Source organism: Falco biarmicus, chromosome 4, assembly GCF_023638135.1.
Source record: "Falco biarmicus isolate bFalBia1 chromosome 4, bFalBia1.pri, whole genome shotgun sequence".
Taxonomy (NCBI): domain Eukaryota; kingdom Metazoa; phylum Chordata; class Aves; order Falconiformes; family Falconidae; genus Falco; species Falco biarmicus.
Genome location: NC_079291.1, coordinates 69,994,434 through 70,015,662, shown reverse-complemented (window position 1 = coordinate 70,015,662; position 21,229 = coordinate 69,994,434). Strand labels below are relative to the sequence as shown.

The 21,229-nt window shown below is 43.3% G+C and overlaps 3 protein-coding genes across 25 annotated transcripts in view; 2 read left to right on the top strand and 1 right to left on the bottom strand.

Annotated features, from left to right (window-relative positions):
- Positions 1-5,846, top strand: part of CIITA (class II major histocompatibility complex transactivator) — a 43,091-nt gene extending 37,245 nt beyond the window's left edge. For 7 of the 11 annotated variants that reach the window (XM_056337606.1, XM_056337602.1, XM_056337601.1 and 4 more), the window contains one exon: positions 5,020-5,785. In XM_056337606.1, the coding sequence (XP_056193581.1) occupies positions 5,020-5,155 (136 nt within the window). In that variant the 3' untranslated portion in view covers positions 5,156-5,785. Of the gene's footprint in view, positions 1-5,019; positions 5,786-5,819 lie in introns of those variants that run through there. The other 4 variants (XR_008821634.1, XM_056337604.1, XR_008821633.1 and 1 more) reach the window with 3 other exon arrangements.
- DEXI (Dexi homolog) lies at positions 645-9,632 on the bottom strand. 7 transcript variants are annotated; one of them, XR_008821637.1, is made up of 3 exons: positions 8,570-9,628; positions 5,940-6,113; positions 645-1,305 (listed from the first exon to the last, which is right to left on the bottom strand). XR_008821637.1 is itself a non-coding variant. In XM_056337617.1 (2 exons), the coding sequence occupies exons 1-2, from the start codon at positions 9,091-9,093 to the stop codon at positions 1,233-1,235; spliced, it is 342 nt and encodes a 113-aa protein (XP_056193592.1). In that variant the 5' UTR covers positions 9,094-9,632; the 3' UTR covers positions 645-1,232. The 7 variants fall into 7 exon arrangements, 1 of the variants encoding a protein (XP_056193592.1); XR_008821638.1 differs by having other exon boundaries at positions 5,940-6,067; XR_008821641.1 differs by having other exon boundaries at positions 8,825-8,952.
- Positions 9,633-11,431: 1,799 nt separating this feature from the next.
- Positions 11,432-21,229, top strand: part of CLEC16A (C-type lectin domain containing 16A) — an 81,585-nt gene continuing 71,787 nt past the window's right edge. For all 7 annotated transcript variants that reach the window (XR_008821337.1, XM_056335425.1, XM_056335424.1 and 4 more), the window contains exons 1-3: positions 11,432-11,660; positions 18,948-19,076; positions 20,441-20,574. Coding sequence is in view for 6 of the 7 variants with exons in the window: in XM_056335425.1 (XP_056191400.1) it covers positions 11,581-11,660; positions 18,948-19,076; positions 20,441-20,574 (343 nt within the window). In the remaining variant the exon portion in view is untranslated. The remainder of the gene's footprint in view (positions 11,661-18,947; positions 19,077-20,440; positions 20,575-21,229) is intronic.

The following is a 21,229-nucleotide window of genomic DNA, read 5'->3' as shown; positions in this document are numbered from 1 at the left end:
ATTGCATTTGGGGCACAGAATTTTGGGGATTGGGAGCTAATTTCTACTGCACTAGGAGTCTAAAAAATGTCGTTTAACTGCAACACACCAAGAGCATCGGAAGGTAAGATTTTGATACCTAAGTTTCTGCCATTGTTTCCAAGGGGATCTACACCATGAGCCTCTTGTTCCCCCATACTAGCTGTCAAGAGACGTGTGACACCATCTGTCTGTCTGGATCCAAACGCCCGAGTTGGGAGCAGATGGTAGGGACACAGACTGCAGAGGACAGACGGAAGGCATAGAGAGAGTTCAGGAGAAATGTTTTCAATTCTGCTTTATCTGAAATGTTCTTGATATATCAACTTGGCTTAACTACACAGTTACAAAAATCAGATGTTTCTAAAAAATACAGTAAAACAAACACAGCCTAATGCCTGCCCTTAATGTGGGCTTCCTCCCCGCCCCAGTGCGCGCTTCCTGTTGTTTCAGTTCAGGTCTGACTTCTTTCAGTAGTTGCTCATGAGAAGGATTTCCTACGTGCTGGCCATCTCAACAATCTGGAACTACTTCCAGGTACCTGTAGGAAAACTGGAATTTCCTGGAAAGCCTGTTTCAATTATTTTCTGTTCAAAGTGAAAAGAAAAACTCCAACACACAACTGCTTAACTTTTTCATGGAAAAGGTCAGTCTTTATTGTATTGCTTTCACATCTATACATAGGAACATGAGCTTAAACAATCTGCGAAGTATCCTGCGTTAGATAATGAATCCATCTGACTTATATAAAATTCACTCTCTGATCTATTTCAAAACTCACAATTTAAATAAAATATTTCACTAGCACAGTTCTTGCCGTAATACTACCCTGAACAGAACCTCCTTGCAGTCACTCCTGCATATTTTCCCCTGAGAGCACTGTCTTTGAACTACTGACTGGCAGCATTTTCAATGTGTGATTGTAAAACTTGCTTAAGCAGTTATGTAGAGCGTGTCCTTTCGAGTGACGGTATTTATTCAAAAGTTTATCAAGTCTGAGTAACATCTTGATTTTCTGTTATAATAGAACATAGCTTATATTACTTGTTCATACAGTCCATCCCAGAATTGCCTATGGAAGCCTGGTGCAGTGCATGAATCACTTCAGTTAGTGCACACTCAGGAGGCAATGATCATGGAGAAAAGTCACAACTGACAAGGTCTGATCACAGTTCTTCTTGTTGTCTCCTTGTCCTTCTTTTCATCTCTACGTTTCAGAGTATATAGTTTCTTTCCATGACTTGATCCATTAACCTGGTCATAATCCATTTCAGGTGTTCAATGAATCTGTTTAAAAGAAAACACATAAATACAGAGTAACCCTCTATACCCAAAATGAACAAAGAAGTCAGTGTGTACATTTTATATACATATAGCACCATGCCATTGACTTGTTTTTTTAAAAAATAAAATAAAAAATCACACCTTTTGTGACTATGGGTAATAATTCTTTGACAAGTAAAGGCCTGAACAAACTTTCCAAGAAATCAATGTAACAGTTTCTGTTAATGCCAGAGCACACTAGTCCTTGGTGTAATTTTAATAAAGGTGTGAAGATATTAGTGTGAGGGGGATGAGAAGAAGCTGTCAGCCACAGTCCATCATGTCAATTAGTAAGGGTTGTTCTGAAGTGAGTACAACTAGCTGTGACATACAGTGGGAAATCCTATTTTATGCTAGGCTTGATATCAGTAGACCTACCTATTAGAACTAATTTTTGACCTGGGTACATTTTCTTAACCAGATACTGTTCATTAGACTGTTGCTTTTTGTATAGTTATGTATTGCCTACATTTGATGTAGCCTCTGATTTTGGTTGCTTTCTCTTTTTCTTCTTTAGAGTCACTTTGTGCAAAGCATTTTGGATCCCCTGCTAAGTAGTTACACAGTGAAATATGTTGAGGTAACTTCTTGGGGTTACTGACAAGAACAAAGCGGTTATATTGCTTGATCCCAGTTTATCTCTTTTGCCTTGACTGGGTCAAAGTATCTGACAGCTATCAAGAGGTGACTTTTTACTATCATCAGAGGTAAACACAAGGCCTGAGCAGCCGCCTGAAGTAGAGCCAGAGCTGTGGGTTATGAAGGTGCTGGGCACTAGCATCCATTTGGTCTTGTGGTCTTACAGAGGGCTAATTAATGTAGTGTAGAACGGTGCAGCTCTGAAGCGGGATGATTGTCTGGGGACGAATCTGTGTTGAAGAAGAGCTGAGGTACAGAAGACCAAAAGCAGGTCCCCTGGCTGCTTTGCAGCTCAGGAGATCATCTGCGCTGTTTGGAGCAAGTCTCTGGAAGAAAAGCTCTTCCCTCCTTCCCCTTTGTAGGTATTACAGGCCTCCTGCGCAGTGTGGAAAGGCATATACATATGTAAAGACATATATGTTACCCTACACAGTAAAGGTGCTAATCTGGTCGTATAATGGGAAGGGAGTTTGTGGTACAAAGCCGTAACAGAGCTGCTAACAGAGCTGCTTTAAGCATGGAGCTCTGCCAGAAGGCTCTCCCTGGGCTGCAGGGCGAAGCACAGCCATCTCCTGCTCCCCCCTTTCTGTGCTTGGAGCGAAGCCTCGGCAGGTCGATGTCGGGTTGTCTGGCACGAGGGGTCCCGAGGCAGGAGGGCTGCTGCCACTGCAGGGGCACGAGGCATAACAGTCTGCGAGGAGTCAGAATGAAATGCGATGGTCCGACGTTCTGCATGAGCATGGACAGGCTGGGGCATCCTTAACAAAGGCGTTCCAGGAACCCAAAAGCAAACAGGCTGAGAGCGCTAGTGGAAAGGTTCTGCTACGGATTGAAAGCAGGTTAAAAGACTGGAAGCAAACAATAAGGCTTGGTAGGACAGAAGTCAGTAGCAGTCAGCAGTAGAGTATACCAGGGACCAATTTTTATTCCACATCACTGTTAGTGACCCAGAGATGAGAGCAAACAGAAATCCTCAAGACTGCAGAAAGTAAGTCCTTTCAGATATTCAGATGCTGTACTGAGAGCAAGGAACTCCAGAAGGATTTCCTAGCACTGAGTGGGCAAAAGGTGGCGGGTTTGGAAAACATTATTAAAGGGTTGGGCAGCCATGTGCCTTCTAATATCCCTTATTCTACCACTGTGGATTCTGGGAAGGGAAAAGAGAACAGACAGCAGATTTGGGTCAGTCCTGTGCTCCCAGCGAGCAGCCCTGGTCCGTCAGAGGCAGCGGAGGGCTGGGTGGTCGCAGTCTGGCTCATCGTGACCTTCCGTGTTCTTGTGTGTCACTTGCTGTAGTTGCTAGATCAGGAACAAGAAGCGCTTTTGTGTCCAGTGAGGTATGTCTATCACACATCGATCAGCTACTGTACCCTGCTAACAGTGAGCAGATGCTCAAAATCCTGTCTCCTGAACAAAGAACAAGAAAAGGAGAAACAGCAGCTCTGACAGGACACTCATTTAATGTTTATCCGACTGTGCTTGCCAAGTTGAACTGAAACCTCTGATCTACAGCAGACAGTTCAGGGAGACTGCTAGTATTCTGCATTGTAGATCAAATTCTAGGCTGACTTAAAAATAGCACAGCAAAAAAAAAAGTGTTGGGCCTCCAAAGCAAAGTATAAAGCTGTCTAATGGACGTTTCAAATATTGCTACAGGGTTGCTAGTCCAAGACTGGAATTTGTAGTGACAAACACTAAATGGAGGTGAATAACACAACTGACCAGGATATTAACTTTTGCCTTTTTGTTCAGCTGATTAAAAGTCTGTCCTTTAAACTTCATCTGAATCTGGTTTTTAACAGAAAATTTCAAAAAACAACGTAAACTGAAAAGTTAGTAAATGCTGTAAAATCTCAGAACTACAGCCTTCCAATAGCCTAAAAGATGCCCGTAAGCACTGTGTTGCTAGCATTAGAAGAAGGAACTTGGTCACGATATTTTTGTCCATTCTGTGAAGTTACTGTTCTTCACAATTCAGGCTGGACCAAAGGAAACACGGTGACTGTGTTTTGCAGTCGGGCACTGTCTGCTTTGTTTCCTGACATTCTGCAAGGGTGTGCGTCGCATCTCATGGCCTGTTTGGGCTCTGCTGTCTGAGCAAGCCTCGGGTCTTTTTTTCTGGTCCTTCAATACATAACCTTAAGACTATTAACTGAACTAAACCTGTACCCAGCAATGAATCATTCAGTACATGTCACCATTTTCCATTATACCGTTATTTTCCATACATGGCTGCTATTCGTCTTTGCCCTTTTAATCACATGTATTAGAAACATCTTTGTGTCCTCGGAGAGCATCATCCAAACTATTCAGCTATTTTTCTAGGGTTTTTTTCCCCAGTTTGTGGCCAAAATACTAAAACTCAGCTGGGAAAAGAAAGAGAGCTTGACAGTTTTGCTGAAGAAAGGGAAAGACGTAGCCACTTCTGTGTAGTATTGAATTCTTTGGGACAGCTGTACTCCATATAAACTAGAATCATTATGAGGGGACAAATGCAAAGAGTTGGACTGGCCAAATATAAAAACTAAATCTCTAAAAATTATTCTTTTCTCCTATTTTAGGATTGCTAGTTGCTAGCTAAACTGTAGTGTCATTTTGCCCCTCCACCAGAGGAAACAAACACGAGGCATTAAATTGCATTTGTTTCTTAATTCCATTGACAACTTAAAAATTGTAATTGGCTATTGCCACATATCAAAGCAAGTTGATTACAGTAAATTTCATTTTTGCAAGGAAAAACCACATAATTTGGGGGTTTTTTAATGATTCTTTAAAATCACTTGTGGCTGGGACTTCTAACCCATGAAACAGGATGGAACTATTTCTATTCTAAATTTGATGTCTCTATTTTCTATGCCTCATTTTAATTCATGTTATTAACAGCAGCTTTTGGAAAACTTAAAAATCTGCCTCCTCTCTTTGCATTATATAAATGAATGCATTTGGTAGAAAATCACTTAGGACTGTCTCTGGCTGTGGTTAATGAGTCTGTAAGGCCAGTTCTTCAGTTAAACATGATTTTGTCTTCCTTCCATCTAGGATGGAGTTCCTGCTAAGAAGAGACAGAGTACAGAAGCAGAGCTATCAGGTGAGTTTGAGCACTCAACTTCTATTAATTCTAGAAACATCTAAGAATTCAAAACACAGTTCTAAAAATCACAGCTATTGTTCTTAATCCTGTTACTGTAACTCGTATAAAATAGCTGACTGAACTGTACTATGGAGTTAACAAGCCACTTTTTTTTTTAGCATGGAAATTTCTACTAATAAGGGGAGAGCACAGTGAAAAATGACAAGGTAAAACAAGTAACAGATCACTGTGTTCACTATTTTTATGATTCCAAGTCTGAAAAGGAAGAAGTCAGGAGGTGGCTTCTGATGCGTTTGTGTGTATCCTGACACTGCTAGTGATAACATTCTTCTGATCTGTTCCTTTACATGGCATCTCTGGTTTAGAGAGATGGAATGGAGGCATGAGTTAAGCTCAGAGAAGACATCACTGGCAGATGCAGGAAGGAGTCCAACATGTTTATTTCCCACTCCACTGGGCCACGCTGTCTCTCACAGACACTGAGCCTGCATTTCTAATTGGCACTAACTATATTGATGAGCTGGTGAGTAAAGCTATTGCTTGGATTCAGGATTTCGATGCTGGCATTCAGCAGAAGTGCTGAGTCAAAAGTTTTTGAGTGCTTGATTTTGCTCACTGAAGATATTCATCATAACTCACTGTGATGGAAAAATATAGGTAATGCTTGTACTGTAAGATTAAATAAATCCAGTGTTTCCTGCGCACTTTTAATTATTGATTACTTTTGCCTCATTTTCTTTCTGATTAGATTGCTTCATGATGAGTCATATCTGATTTTAAGAAGGTACAAGGAGAACAGTCATATCACCTTATTCCAGAGGACTTCAAATACAATACGGAACCCGGCACGCTCACGCTAAAACAGTACCTGACATGAGCAAGCTCAATTCTGCTCCGTTTGCACAGATTGATTTCTCTATTTGAATAGGACAGGAAGCTTCTTTCAGCTGCTTAGTTGTCTGCCTTCAGTCTCTGCCACCAATTACGCTCAGAAACCTGGACATAATTTTGCTCCTGTTAGTTTATTCAAGTGAGGGGTTTGCTGCAAGAGAGAAAAGAGCTCTTCTGATCCACATGCCCTTTTATTTTTACATCTAAATTAGCCTTTCCACATTTTGCAGAACTGCCTCTTGGGATTTCCCCCCTGTGTCTTCCTGTCATGCATGCCACTCACTCCATGCTCGCTAAATGCATGGAGCACACCGCAAGGTTTCAGCCAAGGCTAATCATAGCTTTTTAGCAGTAATCACTGGTGAGTCACATGAAGAACACTCCTCTTACATTTAATGCAGAGTATGCCTATGTATTTTTCATCTCTGCTGGTAAAAATTTTTCCTGCAGTGCCTTGTGAATCCTCAGCACTTCTGGGTCCAAGCGCACAGGGCAGGTGGGCAGCCTTCCCAGGCCTATGCAGAGCACGGGTTACACTCGTACAGAACTCGGGTCACTGCAGGCTAGGCACCAAGGGGATTCAAATCTTCCCTTTCAGTGCCTTCTGTTCCCTAAGCAGAGAACACAACTCCAAATTAGGGCCCTCTTCTGCCTGCCTTGCTAAGGAATTGGTGAGGAGGAATGGCACAGAGCTGTAACCAGGCTTTTAACACAAGCTCCTGCTCACAGTGGCATGGCAAGTCTTTGCCTGGTAGCTAAACAATTATGCAATTTGTGGTTTGGTTGCTGCATACATATATATATATATATATATATATATGAAGCAGAGTAATAGTATACTTTTTGCTCTCTAATAGTTGATCTAACTTGCAGGATTTGATTCCCAGTGGAAACCGCCACCTAACATGACAACGTCCACATGAAAAGATCAAGGCTGGATGGTACCTGTGCAGGGTTCTCTTTTCTCAAGGTGGATATAGATTGAGACTTACTTCAGAGCTTTGTGAAGACCTCTGCATTTTGATTTCTACATATGGAGGTGACATGGTTTTATAGTTAGAGTATCAAGAAATTGGAAGAGCTGCTCATCCTATTAATATGAAGGAAAACTTCAAGAAGCCCATTTATCTACACTAAGCAGAATTGTGCTCAGACCCTACACTCTGTCAAACTATGTATTCATGTAGTAGGAAAAATCCACCGAGGAAAATTACGTCTGTTCTCCTTAGGTCTTCCTGAAAACTAGCTGCAACTCACCATGACAAATCCTGGTCAGCAAAAAAGCAATTAAAAAAAAAGTATTTTTAATCCCTGTATTAGATGGTGTTGGAGTGATAAGATTTGGGGTTTGGGGAAAAATATTTTGTTGGAGAAAATGGCTAGGGCTTTTCTCACCAAAGATTTTGTTTAAATTTCCATTAGTTTATATGAAATGCTTTCCTGGAATACAAAGCATGTGTGTTACTAGCCCAGCTGGAGAGGAGGAGACAGCCCCAAAAGTAGCCAAGTGTGTTTTGTAGGAAGTTTAGTTCTGCTCCAGACCTTCTATTCCAGCAGAAGTGATTCTAATCCAGCTGCTTGGGATGGAGCACCAAATGTTGGGATGGACACCTTCATTTGCAGTAACTGTAGGCAGAGGGATTTCTTCAGTAGCAACAAAGATCCGTGTCCAGCCCCAACACACACTTGTTATGCTGCCATATGCCTTTGATCAAGCTTTGTTCAGCTGTGTTTGTGCAATGTTACTCCAACACCAAAAATTTCCATTTTTTCCTTCTGAACTATTGACCGAAATCAGCCACTATTGCTTTATATGGAACCTGAACAGAAATATTTAGGAGATAGCTTAAACCTGTGTGAAAGACAGCACCACAGGACAGGTTTATTTGGTTTGGGGTTTTTTTTGTTTTGTTTTTTAATTAGAAGACTGATTAAAATAGCTTGATGTTAAATGGTATTTCTATAGTATGTTCACCAAGGTTATGTTTGTAACCTTAGAATAGCAGTTTCTATTTCTGTAATTTCAAATGGAAAATACAAAGGTATGTTAAACTGATTTTCAAATTTACAGACAGTATTTTGCTAAAATTTCTACTGGCAGATTTGCTAACACATTTTATTTTAAACTGTGAATGTTTTCATTAACATACATTTGGCACAGAAAGTCCTAGCTAGAAATAGCGGTTTTCTTCCCAATTGCATTTCAGCATTTTAAAATGCTAAACCCTTACAACATTTCCAGAGTTTTAGTATCACTCGAAACTACAGCAATAAATCGATCAAGCAAACCCTGGTGCTACGGTTAGCATGGGAAGAACGGTGCGCTGGTCGGTTTCTTATTATCCGAGATACAGGTTTTAAAGGGCATCTGACTAAGGCGGATTTCTGGCTGCAGTACGGTCTCTGAATTTTAGTATTAGCCTGGATACTCACTTCGGCTCATGCTGCTTTCCAGCCCGGATTAGCAAAGCCGGGGGCCAGCTGCGAGCCGCTGCAGCGGCCCCGGAGCGAGCGGCAGCGCGCGGGGGCGGGACCCCCCGGGATGCCGCGCCGGGACCCCCCGGGCAGCGCCGCGCCGGGGCGAGCCCGAGGAAATAAAGGACTTACTTCCCTGGCGAGCCCTCTACGTGTCCGCAGCCCTGCCCGGCGGCGGCGGGTCCCGGTCCCCCGCCCCGGCACCGGGAGAAGGGGGGCCTGTGGAAGGGAGGACGCTGCGCAGGAGGAGCCGAGCCGCAGCGCGGGCATCCTGGGTCCGCGGCGGCCCCCGAGTCACGGCCGCGCCGGGACACCGGCCCCAGCCCCGCGCCGGCCGCCGTCACCCCGCAGTCGCTTCGGAGCGCCGCGGGGCGTTACTCCAAGTACCCGTCAAAGACATCCAGCTCGCTGTCCGTCTCGTAGAGCACGGAGCCGGGGTCGGAGAGCACCCCCAGATCCACCAGAGCCTGGTCCATATCCTCGGGCAGGAAGACGATGCCTACATTGAGAACGATGTACTCCATCAGGAAGGCATAGTACAGGATCAGCACGTTGACGAAGAACAAGCCCACGTAAAACATATAGGGCAGCACCAACAGCGCATGGAAGGCCCAGGACTCCAGCGAATCCAGCCGCGCCGAGACCGCGGCGGGCATGCAGCCGTGCGGGGCTGCGGCGGGCTCGGGCGGCGGGGGCGGCGGGCACCGACCCGCCCGGCCGGCGCGGAGCCGGGAGCGGGGCGCTCAGGACCCGCGCTCCGCAGCCCCGACGGCAGGAGAGGGCCGAGCCCCAGAGCCGGGGCCGGGCGCTGGGAGGAGGCGAGTCCCGCGGGGGGGTGGGGGTGGGGGGGGGCACAGCCGCAGCGCGGCCCCGCGGTCCCTTCCTGCCCCGGAGGCGGAGGCGCCGCGCCAGGCGGGCGGGCGGCCAGCGCGGGCCTCAGCGGCGCTGCCGCAGCCCCGCCGTTGGCAGGAGGCTCCTCAGGGCATCTCCCGCCCGGCTGCTGCAGTCCCGCCGCCGCTCCCCGCCTGCCCCCCCGCAAACTTTGCGGAAGGAGCCCGCAGGCGCGCTGTGCCGCTGGGCGCCGAGCACCGCCGCCGCCAGCCGGCGCGGCAGGACCCCTTGATTTAAAGAACGTAGTCAAAATTTCTTAGTGACTAAGTATCCTTTATTGGCAGCGCTGGGTGCACGGGGGATCCTAACGTGCATGTTTAAAGTAACTAATTATCTTATATTTATACAATAAAACAATGAATATTCAATTAATACCTATACATATTCATCACCTAATCCCGCCTACTCTCGCTTCGTATGTTAATTAGTTTATCAGTCCTTTGCGCTTGCGCATATTCCTCTAAGAATTGTGGGCAGGGGTCTTCGGGAGGAAGGCCGTAGGTCTTCCTCATGGTGTACTTTTCACCTTTTGTCTGGTATGTGATGATCTTGCCAGTTTGCAGTGTTCTTATCGGTCTGAGCTAATTTATGTCCTTGTCGACCATCTGTTTCTTCCGCTTGTTTCTTTTAATTGCTCCCTCTAGATAACTTATAAGCAGGCCCCTTGTTAGAGAAAGTTAAAGAAAGAGAAACAGACTCCTTCGTTGATCAGTTATTTCATTAATTATTTCTTTCAGACTATGGTTACATGACCTAATTACTATACCTACATTTTTGAGTAAATATAAGTTCTTAGCCTTGGTACAGGGTTGTACAGAGGATTTCATAGCAGCTTTTGTTGTGCAACTTAATTTCATTAGAATATATTTATTATATTCATTATACTTTAACTACAAGGCTTATTCTATCCTAAAGTGAATTCATTCAATATCACCCTCCTGCCTGCCTCTCGCTCGCCTCGCTCCCCACCCCTGCCGCCGCCGCGCCGGTTACGGCAGCCGGCACCCCCCGCCCGCCCGAGGGGCCGCCGCGCCGGGCGGGAGGGCACCGGGGCGCCCTGCCGTGCCCGCCCCCCGCCGGCCCCGCAGCGGCCCGGGGGCTCGGGGCGGGCCCCGGGAGTCGTTGCTGTTCCCGGTGCTGGACAAGGGCCCCTGAAGCGGCTGTGCCGGCGTCGGTGGGGGCGTCTTTGCTGGCCGAGGTTCCACCTGTGTCAAAAAATAATCAAAAGCTTGATTATAAACGGGGGTGTGGTGGGTGGGAAGGAGGCGACACTAGCAAACTCTTCAACTTTTTTTTTTTTTTTTAATCCAGTTAAAGCAAAAAAAAAAAATAACACTAGGTGAGGACAAGTCATGAATGGTCTGGTTCTCGCTGTTCTGCCCTAAGTTAGTTTTTTAAGCCGATTCAAAAGTGAATGTGCAATCCTTTTTGGAAAAAATGCTTGGCAAGGGTCACTGCACTTGCAGCGCCGTGTTCGCCGCCCTGCACCAACCCGCCACAGCTGCTCCAGTTTGAGTTGCCAGTGAGCAAGGAACGTCAGGGGCCAAGTGTTACCTCAAGCTAGCGTGTATCGGGGAGGTATACGTACACATGGAAAGGCTGGTTTTTGTTTAGTCTAAATTTAAGTCTTTCATATTCTTCTAACCGAACAGTTCTCTTATGACCTGACCAGGCCTAACTCGCGATTGCCAAAGACAAGGCTGGAGCAAATTCAACACAGGCTTGAGCAGAGCCCTGCGGCCCGAGGAGGGGCCGTGGCACTGGCGGAGGGACGAGCTCGCCCGACGGGGCCGCCTCGTTTGCTCTGAGGAAAAACTGCCGACGCGCCGCCCAACGCGCTTCTCCTGTCCTGTGGAAATCAGGACAAGAAAGGAGCGAACTCCGGGGACTCTCCCGCTTTCTCGCAAGTGGCAGGCGGGTGGCGGGCCGCGGCGCTGCCGGTGCCCTCTCAGCCCGGACTGCCGCAGAAAGCGCGGCGGTCGCGCGCCAAGGCGGGAACCTGACGGGCTCGCGCCGGAGGCCCCGCCCCCCCGGTGCCCACTGGGAGCTGCAGTCCGCGGGGCGGGGCGCGTGGCCTCGCTTCCCAGCGTGCCCCGCCCGCGCCTGCGCGTCGTCGCCTATGTGCGCCGGTCCCCGCCGCCACTGGGGCTAGTGCCCGCTGTCCGTCCGCCCGGGCGCCGCTCGCCCGCCCTTCCCCGTGGGGCTATGAAGCCCTAGAGCCCCGCGGGCCGCAGCAACCGTCCGCCGTCAGTATGTTCGGCCGCTCCCGCAGCTGGGTGGGCGGCGGTCACGGGAAGGCCGCCCGCAGCATCCACTCCTTGGATCACCTCAAGTAAGCGCGGGGCCGGCCGCGCGCTCGGGGCGGCTGTGAGGAGAGAGGTGGGGGGAGCCGTGCCGCGGCCCGCTCTCCCGGGCTGTGAGGGGGCTCGGGGCCGGCGCGGCGGGCCGGGGGCGGACTCCGGTAGTCGGTAGGCGTCTGCGGAGCTGCTCGGGGCAGCGTTTCCCCGGGCGAGGGCTGCGGAGCGGAGCCGGGCGGCTCGCAGGCGTCCCGGGGGCGAGGAGCGGCGGACGGCGCTGCCAGCCGCTGACTCTCCGGCCGGAGCAGCACCGGCGGCGCGGCGCGCTCTGCTCCTCCTCATGGAAACCTGCCCCTTCGTCCCAGCACGTCTTCAGGGCAGACGCAGTTTCGCTATGGTGTGTCACACGGCTGCGACGCGTTTGTTTGATTTTTAACAATGTCACAGACTCATTCGGTGGATTAGAGCGTATGAGGTGATAAATACAAGAAATACCACATTCCTTTTGAGGGAGAACTCGGTTTCCTGGTAGCGGATGAGATGGGGAAGCGCGGAGCCTGGTCCCAGCCTGTAACAACATAGACCTTTTGAGGGTGGGTGTGTGTGGCAGGAGGGTGGATCTTAGTAGTCACCAGTGATTCATGGTAGTCAGCATGGTGGTTTTGCAGGTCCAGGAGATGTTCCCTGCTTAAAGGGCTCAGCAGCTGGTGCTAAAGTAAAGCCATTGAGCTTGAGGATTATAATGTTAGTCTCCAGAGTCTGATATCCTTGTGCTACTGCTGACTGAGGAAGGTGGAATAGTTTTTTCTAGCTCTGCCACTAGGGAGTTGGAAGATTGGCAAGAGATTAAACAATTTTAAATTCACTGTTCCATTTTAAACATTGTGCTGCTGTGAGGAAAAATGAGATCCACTCTTTCTGCTGAACAAGAAAAGGAGGTCATTAAGAGGGGAAGCATTTTCTAAATGAAATAGCTATGAATACATAGCTTATTGAGAAGTAAGTGGCTGGTCATTTTCAGTGATTAGTCCCATTACAAGGAGGACATGAATGGAGTCTGACAGTAATGAGTAGGGTGTGCTGTAGAAGATTTGGACCTTGCAGTTACTTTATCAAGATGACTTGTGGATTCTGGTCTTTGTTTCTAAACTGGAAAAATGTTCAAAACCAGCAAGATAATTGAAATGCATTACTTCTGAGCAAAGACAGGGAAATCAAGTCTGCAAATACAAAACTGACAAGGCAGTAGCACTTCAGAAAGTAATTTTGAAAGCATGGTAGGGCAGACTAGTACATCAACATGACCCAGCATTGCAGGGAAAGGGGGGAAAGTCACGCTCAGATATAAACTTAGGAATGTTCTATTTAATGTACAAGGGGTAGTCATTGGGTACCACTACTCAGCACTAGTGGAGCTTTACATCTATCTGGTTTTGATATTACCCTTGAAGATAAGATAAGAATGCTGATGCATGATGAAATTTGAAGAAATTGAGTTTAAGTGTAGAAAAAATAGGCTAGCAAAAGGGAGACTTTAGGATGTTAGAATTTTTCAGGCAAGAGAAATGTGATTGTGTGTTCTCTCAGGGCTGTAGAGGGAAGAAAAAGTGATACCCTGTTTGATTTGCAAAAGGAATTAGGCTGTAAGTGTTGTGGCTTGCGCTTGACCTCTTACCTGAGGATTGAAGAATATAGTTCTCTACTAAAGTACTGGCTTTGTTTTTTTTGCTTTTTTTGCAGTGTTATTTCTTTAGTCGTAAAATCTAAAATAGAAGCATGTAAAGGACAGCCAAGACCTTTGATCTGTTTAGGTTATGTATATTTTAAGTGTTTGTTAAGCTAGGCGGTATAAATATCAGTTCGTAGCTAGATGTCAACAACAAAGGTAGCTACATTGAAATTTAGGGCTTTTCTAAGGTAGCAGTTCAAGTGGGTAAAGCAACAGAAGGAAAACCGGCAAAGAACCTCCGTTTCAGGGTCATGAAAGTCAGTCTTGCTAAGCTCACCATCTTGTGAGCTGTCTGCATTCTCATTTTCAACTCCTCAAAACCCCATATTGTGTTCCATGTGAATGCGCTGAGTAGAACACACCAGTCTTGCTATTAAAGGTTAGCTTAGCCTATAAAAGGTATAATATATTATGTTACAAGAGATAGCCTGGGCTATCCTTATGGAAATATTTTTAACATGCATAATGTAGAGTTTAGTCTAAATTTTAAGCAATATACCTGTTTAGTAGTACTGAGAAAGTTACTGCTTTTTGTCAGTAAATGTTGGATCTGGAACTCCCTTTCCCATCAGCTCTAATGCAGTTTGCTTGAGGCTGGCTTTTGAAATTTTACTATTCGGTCTTTGTGCAAACATGCCATAGAATGGATTGGCTAAAGGAAGATTGTGAGGCTGTTTGTATTAAGTGTTTTGATACAGTCTCTTGGTCTAGTGAAAACAGTTACAATTTAATCCAGCTTTCCCACGCCTTGCTGAATTACAGTCTAGAGAGGCTATGAAACAGTACTATGCATTACCCGAGTGCTTCTGACCATAATTTTTCCGATAACTTGGTATTTTTGTGCCCTTTGGTTAGTAATCGAGGGAATGTCAATAACTTCCTAAGTGGAGAAAGCCTAAATATTCTGGAAACGGGAAAATTGTTAGTGATTGCTTGTGAAAACAGGCTGAAATGGTGTGTTCATCTTTACATGGGGTTGTGTCTGAAATGAGCACAATCCACTTCTTAAAGGTGGAACCGAGCAGTTTAAAATGAGAACTTTTTTTCCCTTTCCTTTATGTGGTCCTCTCTTCTGTTTATTATATGCTTCTAGTTCTAGAAGCAAATACATCAAGGTGCTCTTTTAGGCAACAGTCTGTCTCACTACACAGACTTGGAGTTGGTGGTACTTCAGAAGCTGCGTGGTGTTTTCTTTCTCTTGTGGTCTACCTTTGCATGTCATGCCAGGTGTTCTTGTGTGGGTCAGGGTTTCTTACAGTTCTTCCCAGCCACTGACTGATAGTCACTGTACTCTGCTTCTGCAGCTCTTCACCTTAGGAGCTGTGGCCTATGGTTGAAGTACCAAAAAGCTTTTCATATTGCCCAGCTGAGGATAGTGTAACCTTGGCAGATATGTGGTCATGTCTCCTTGAGAGCATAACTGTATCTTCTTTCCCTGTCTGTCTACAAGTTTTGACTTTGCATTGGAATGAAGAGGAATTATGTAATTTCTCCCAGTATTTAAGTGGTGATAACCATTTCTGAAGAGTTCATCTGGTAGTGTCTCTGGTGTTCCTGCTGAAGTGAAAGGCTTTGGAACTTAAGCTTAGTATCTTTGTTTCTAGATGCAAATTTTTTCCTGCTTTTCTAAGGGGTATTTTACATAGCCCTGTCATTACCCTCAAGTCTATTTCCCCTTGTTGCTTCTACACTTGGTATTTTAATTGCAAACTGATTGCACAAAAAGGTTTTATATCATTGGAGTTGAGTGCTGAACATTTCTCGTGACTTCGTTAGATGCAGTGTCCATAAACACGTATGGCTGAAGGCTTGTTTCACAGCTGATTCATTTCCTGAAGTACTGTCCATGCTATACATCGAGCTTCCTCTACAAGAGCAACATGTGATTACATAGTTACAGGCAGCATGAAGAAGCAGGTTCATTATTATTGTCTGGGGTGTTAAAATTTGAGTGCTTGTCTTCCTCAACTCTTACCTGGTTTAGTGTATTTTTTTAAAATAGTAAGTAGGAAAGTCATTAATACATACTTTCTGTATTAATGAGTTATTATGTTATCCCTTTAAGCATGATTTCTTACAAGGAAAATGTTCAGAATTTTGTTTTGTTAAGTTGCTGGTAAAATCTTCCACTGATTTTGATGGTATTGGGTGCTTTGATGCTTCCTGCATCGTGGATTTTTGTTAGGTTTTTGCTTGTTTGAACCCTGTCTTCAGATATAGAGAGACAGAGATGACAAAACCTTCTTCTTTGAGGATTTAGCATTTTGGAGCATGAACTAGACCTCTTTGTAATCAGCAAATAGAGACAAGCTTTAAGGATTTATGTGAATATAAAAATACTGGTTTTGTGTGATACCTTATATTCTCATGATACATTACATTGCATGTCTGGTAAAAGAAACAAGTACATGTATGCTTTCTCATTAATTTTCAAATAATTAGATGAAGGACTATCTTGGAAGTGAAGGCCCGATTTTCTCCAAGTGCATCAGTGTGTTAGCAAATCAAAGAACTTTGCAGTAATGTTGATATTAAATGAATTAATTTAGAGTTCATGTATTGTTGACTATTAAATGTTAGGAGCGCTACAGGTGCAAAAGCAAAAATGTTCTATAGGCTCCCAAAGGAGGTAATAGCACTTCCCACTGCTTCCCATTCCCAGAGTTCTGCAATTGGAGTAAACTTTATTCCCAGGTTTGTATAATGTAATTTATTAATGAGAAATATATGTTCACAGATGCAGTAATTTATATGTGACTTCAAATAAATAGGCTAAAATATCTGAAGTAGTGTAATATTAATTATTCTTAACTCTCTCGGGAAAAATACTTACTATACAGATTGCTGTGGAATGAACTGTTCCGATTTAATTGCCTTCTGTCTTCAGGTGTTCACTGTTCCATTAACTGATGCATGCTCAGAGCAGCGACTTGGTTTTTGCTCTGTCTTTTGACTCACTGTCCTGATAATACAAATGGTGCCATAATGGGGAGATTTTGCAGGGCTTGAGTGCCATGTGCTGTTTTAGAAAGCCCTGGGAATTCTCATAGGTGGTCAGACTTAAACTCTAAGACCTTCACTGTGAGCCATCACACTGTCAGTTTCCATAGAAGGAATTTTGAACCGTGATCCTCAGATTAGTTGAAGAGGATTTGCAGGTGCTTGTTTACTTGCTATTTAAAGGAATTCTGTTATGGTATGGCACATGACCAGGCAGTTATGACTGTAGGAGATAGCTATGAATCAACTTTTCTAGAGTGGTTTCAATCTGAGCAGTTTCTTTGCTGGATTTGCAAAATTAGTGTTGGTTTATGAAGGGAAAAAACAGTGTGAAGAGGGAGAGTATTTTTTACTGAAGAGTATGAAAAGCCAATGTTTTTCCCCCTCCTAGCCATGTCTTCCCTTTTTTCTTCCTCTTTCCTCTGCTGTCTGGTAGGTTAACCTTAATATGATGTAGGCTTTATCACATTGCTGGTTTTGGGTGGGGATGGAGGGAAGAGAGCATGTGGTATGTTAAGTCTGTTAAAACTGTGAACTTCTGAGGGTTGTTTACCTCTCAGTGTTCTTGTGCACTACTCCACATAGACAAATCGGTACCTGATCATTAAGCAATATCAAGATCAACAAGGATACAGCATTTTCCCATAATGGCATAATAAACTTCTCTGAAATAGCTTATGCTTCATGCGTGGCTTATGAGGATGGACTGTGTCTTGCAACAAGTCTTGTGAAGCTCTGGCCAACAGAGTGGCAGTTCCGTGGTTGAAGAAGATTTCCCTAAACCAGATTTTGCAAACTTTAAGTAAGCTGCAAAGATAATCAAACTTTTTTTTTTTTAATTCAAGCATGAAAAAGATTCTGAAAGTAGGTGATATCTTCTTTTGTCTTGTTACATCTGATAACTACTTGGTACAGCCTGATATTGTGTTCAGTTACATGGCATTTTAGTCTCCAGCATAGTGTTTGCCCTGCGCAGTGATTCATTTTCTTAGTGTAGATAAAACTGATGGGAATACTGTTTTTTGAAATGTGATTTCAAGTTTGGTTTTGACCTAAACTTCTGAAACTTGCCTTAAACCTGATGCTCCAAAATTATGTTTTAGAATGCACAGTGTTTCCTGGAATCCTACAGTAGCTTGGCAAAATTGTTATTTTTATCTTTTACATGATAACTGCTTGAGGTCTTTGGGTCTGTTGTTTCTTGAACTTCTAAACTCCTGCATCATACTGTACTAATAAGATTCCTAAAATTTCAACCTGAATCACTGCACAGACTTTCCTGGAATCCATAACAATAACGATAGGCTGCCCCAGAGTTGGGACATGCAGGCTGTTTTCCCAAAAATAGGTCATGTGAGTTTTGATTAACTCCACTTTTCATGGCAAGGTAAATAGTACAGAAAAATGTGTGTTCCATCCCAAACACTTGTTAGTATGTTGCCCAGATATTCCTGAATGCTCAGGTGTTACTCAGGGTTTTCAATAGATTGCGGTATAGCAATATGTGATCTATGTTCAGTCATCTGAACTCTTGCAGTTTTAAAATGTCAGGAAATTTCTGATTATATTTTTTATTCAACTACTTGCATAATTATGCAACTTTCTTACATCCATCCTTTTTCTTTATTACTATATAAAATAAAAAAAACCCAACAAACAACAACCAAAAAAACCCCAACAAACTAGAGGGAGAAAACCTCGTGATTCTTGTGCGTGTATTAGAATTTGCCACACATTTCCCCCCCCCCCCCCCCCTTTTTTTTTTTTAACTAGGACAAAGGGAAGTAATCTTTGATGTAACATCTTATTTTGGGAAAGAAAAAAAAAATGCTTCCTTGACTGAGTAAAATTCTGAGACTTATAATCCAAGCCTTTCAAATTTTATCTAGCTTCCTGTCTACCTGGCACCAGTCTAATAAAGACATGCATTTTTTTAAACTTCACTACAGCCTTAAACGTTTGCCCTTTGAGATGGTAAAGCTGGCATTTGCCACAGTTCCAATCAGTATTTCTATGCTGGAAGGGCCAGGAAACCTGATGATTAAGCTTTGCCAATTTGAATAGTGTTTGATAGTCCTGATTGTTAACCGGCTAATTAACATGAGTCTGTAAAGGGTCTCTGCAGACAAGAGAAGGGATCTAACTTTTCTAGTTAAATCTGTATATGCCTTTTTCCAGAATTACTGTCCCGTGTCAGCTACTGCATGCTTAACTGCTGCTTGTATTTCTCCTTTTTCTTGCTCATCACTCCTTTGACTTTAACATACTTGCAAAGAAATTCAGTGGGTTGCCATAAGAAGCACCATGGGACAAGTGTTACATAGTTTCTAGTCCTGTGCTAATATATGCATAAGCATTCGTAACTCACCTGGCTAGTTATGGATTTTTCATTTGTCACATTCTGTTTAACAATTACTTTTCTTTCTGCATCAATATTAAAAGGAAATATTAGGGTTTTTAAATTGTACAATGATTAGACATAGTGTGTGCATCTACTTTAAGTTACAGTGACTAAAGTCAAATGTGCCACATAAAGTGGCAGATGTGAAAGTGGCAGGATAGCATACTACTTGTAATTATTTTTTTCTTTTAGGTACATGTATCATGTTTTGACTAAAAATACAACAGTAACAGATCACAACCGCAACCTGCTGGTAGAGACTATTCGTTCTATAACAGAGATCCTTATATGGGGGGATCAGAATGACAGCTCAGTATTTGAGTAAGTACTTCTAAGAAATTTTGACTCTGGTTTTGTTTTTGAAGAATGGTTAGAGTTGCATGAGAACTAGTGCAGAAGGATAACTGTTCCAAGACTGAATTTCATGAATATAGGTGTGAAACTATGTCCTGTAGTAAACGGGTAAGCAGGACCATATATTCTTGCCATACAAAAAACCCAGATATTGTTGCTTTTAAGTGTTCCAAGTCCAGAGCCCCCGCTTTCACTCTTTCATGTACTGCTTTTGTTTGACTCTTAAATCTTTGACACAAATACAAAATCTAACCTATTTTAGGGCCCAGATTTACTCAGTACATCTATTAATACCATATGACTTTAATTTGTTAACTTCAATTTATATAAGATACTACAAGTAGTATCTTATTCCAGCTATGATATTTAGAGTTTTTGTTCAGATGTTATTTTAATCCTCATAAAATAGCGTGATAGAAAAACTAACTTCAAAACCAATATTCACAGTTGCAAATCTGACAGTGTTAAAGCTCATTCCTTGGCTGTTTGCTTTGACACTTGTTCTTTTATACATGCCATTTATGTTTGAGATAAGTAAAACAAAGGTGTTTGGTGTTTTTAATTACTTATTTAGTGAGTGGTTGGTTTTATTTTAAAACACTATTTCAACATGATTAGGTTGTGATGTGGACTAAGAAGATTAACTTGCTCTGATTGTTCTTGTCTATACTGTAACTCCATCAAATTTCTCACTGTCTTCTCTGCTTGGGGCTGTTTTAGGAATGAGGAGTCTTTTCTGCAGTTAATGGAAAAAAAAAAAATGTCCATAGCTTTGTATTTATGATGTCCTGTCCTGGTAGGAAAGAGTCCACACTGTTTTCTTTAAATTGCATGCATTTCTGGTTTAAAAACACGGCAAGCATTCACTTATGTTTGATTTGTACAATAAACCATTAAATGCTTGCTTCTGCTGTGGAGAAAAAAAATAAAGTGGGTCTAAAATAAGGTCTACAGTGTTGAAGATAAAAAGTGTTAGCTTAAAAGGGGCAAGTGAACAAAACATAACCCTCATTTAGAGGCTCTTGCCTTCAAAATTATGATTGCAAGGTAGGGAAGCTGCCTGATAAATCAAATATACTAAAAATAAAAAAGGCCCTGACTTCTTGATATCCTATTTCTGTGTAATTTGAATATTTAAGCACCCTTTATTAGTATTTAAGGTTTTTGGAAGATACTCTTCTGTTACACAGATATAACTTCGCTAAGTAACTCTTCATAAATGTAAAATGTAGTTTGTCAGACTTGCCTGGAATCATCCCTGATCCTAGTAAAATTATGTTCCTGTTGAAAACAGCAAGTGAATTAATGACACCTCTATTTTTTTCTTTCAGTTTTTTCTTGGAGAAGAATATGTTTGTTTTCTTCTTGAACATCTTGCGTCAGAAGTCTGGTCGTTACGTGTGTGTACAGCTTCTACAGACCCTGAACATCCTTTTTGAGAACATCAGTCATGAAACGTCACTGTGTAAGGACACACTTTCAAGATTTGGTTGAATTCCCTTTCATTTAATGAAATTTAGTCCTAGTGTCCCTTCACAGAAGAACTATATGAATCCCTAACAATATTTTTAATTGAACGCTACTAAAAATGCAGTGTAGTTTGACTCCAAAATACCTTTTAATTTTCAGTAGTACAAAAGTAGTTTTTTGATACTACACAAACGCTTACTTAGCATATTTCAAGGGATTTAAGTCAGCATATCAGCTGTGGTCTGAAATGTTCCCCTTGATGCTGCAGGTTATATGATGAAACTGTTGTATAATTTATACTGAAACTGTTCTGACATCATTGGGGCTGGCATTCAGCCACTTGTGTTTACTTCCAAGTTTTTAGAAATATATAAAGAGGACAGAGAATTTATTAAAGTACTCTACAACTATATTGAACGAAAGTCGTACGCAAACCTTTGAGTGTTACGACTTTGGGAGGAAAAGAGAGTTAAGTCTTATTAGCTGCAAAGCCTACATAAATTGCGGAAGGTGAAGTATATTTTTGGTTTCCTTTTTCTTGAGAGGAAAGGCCTTTGTAGGGAAAAATTTCCTTATTACCGTGTGAAGCCATTGCTTGAATTGTTTGGCTAAAAATTGGAATCTTCAACATCAGGTAGTTTGTTGCTGGC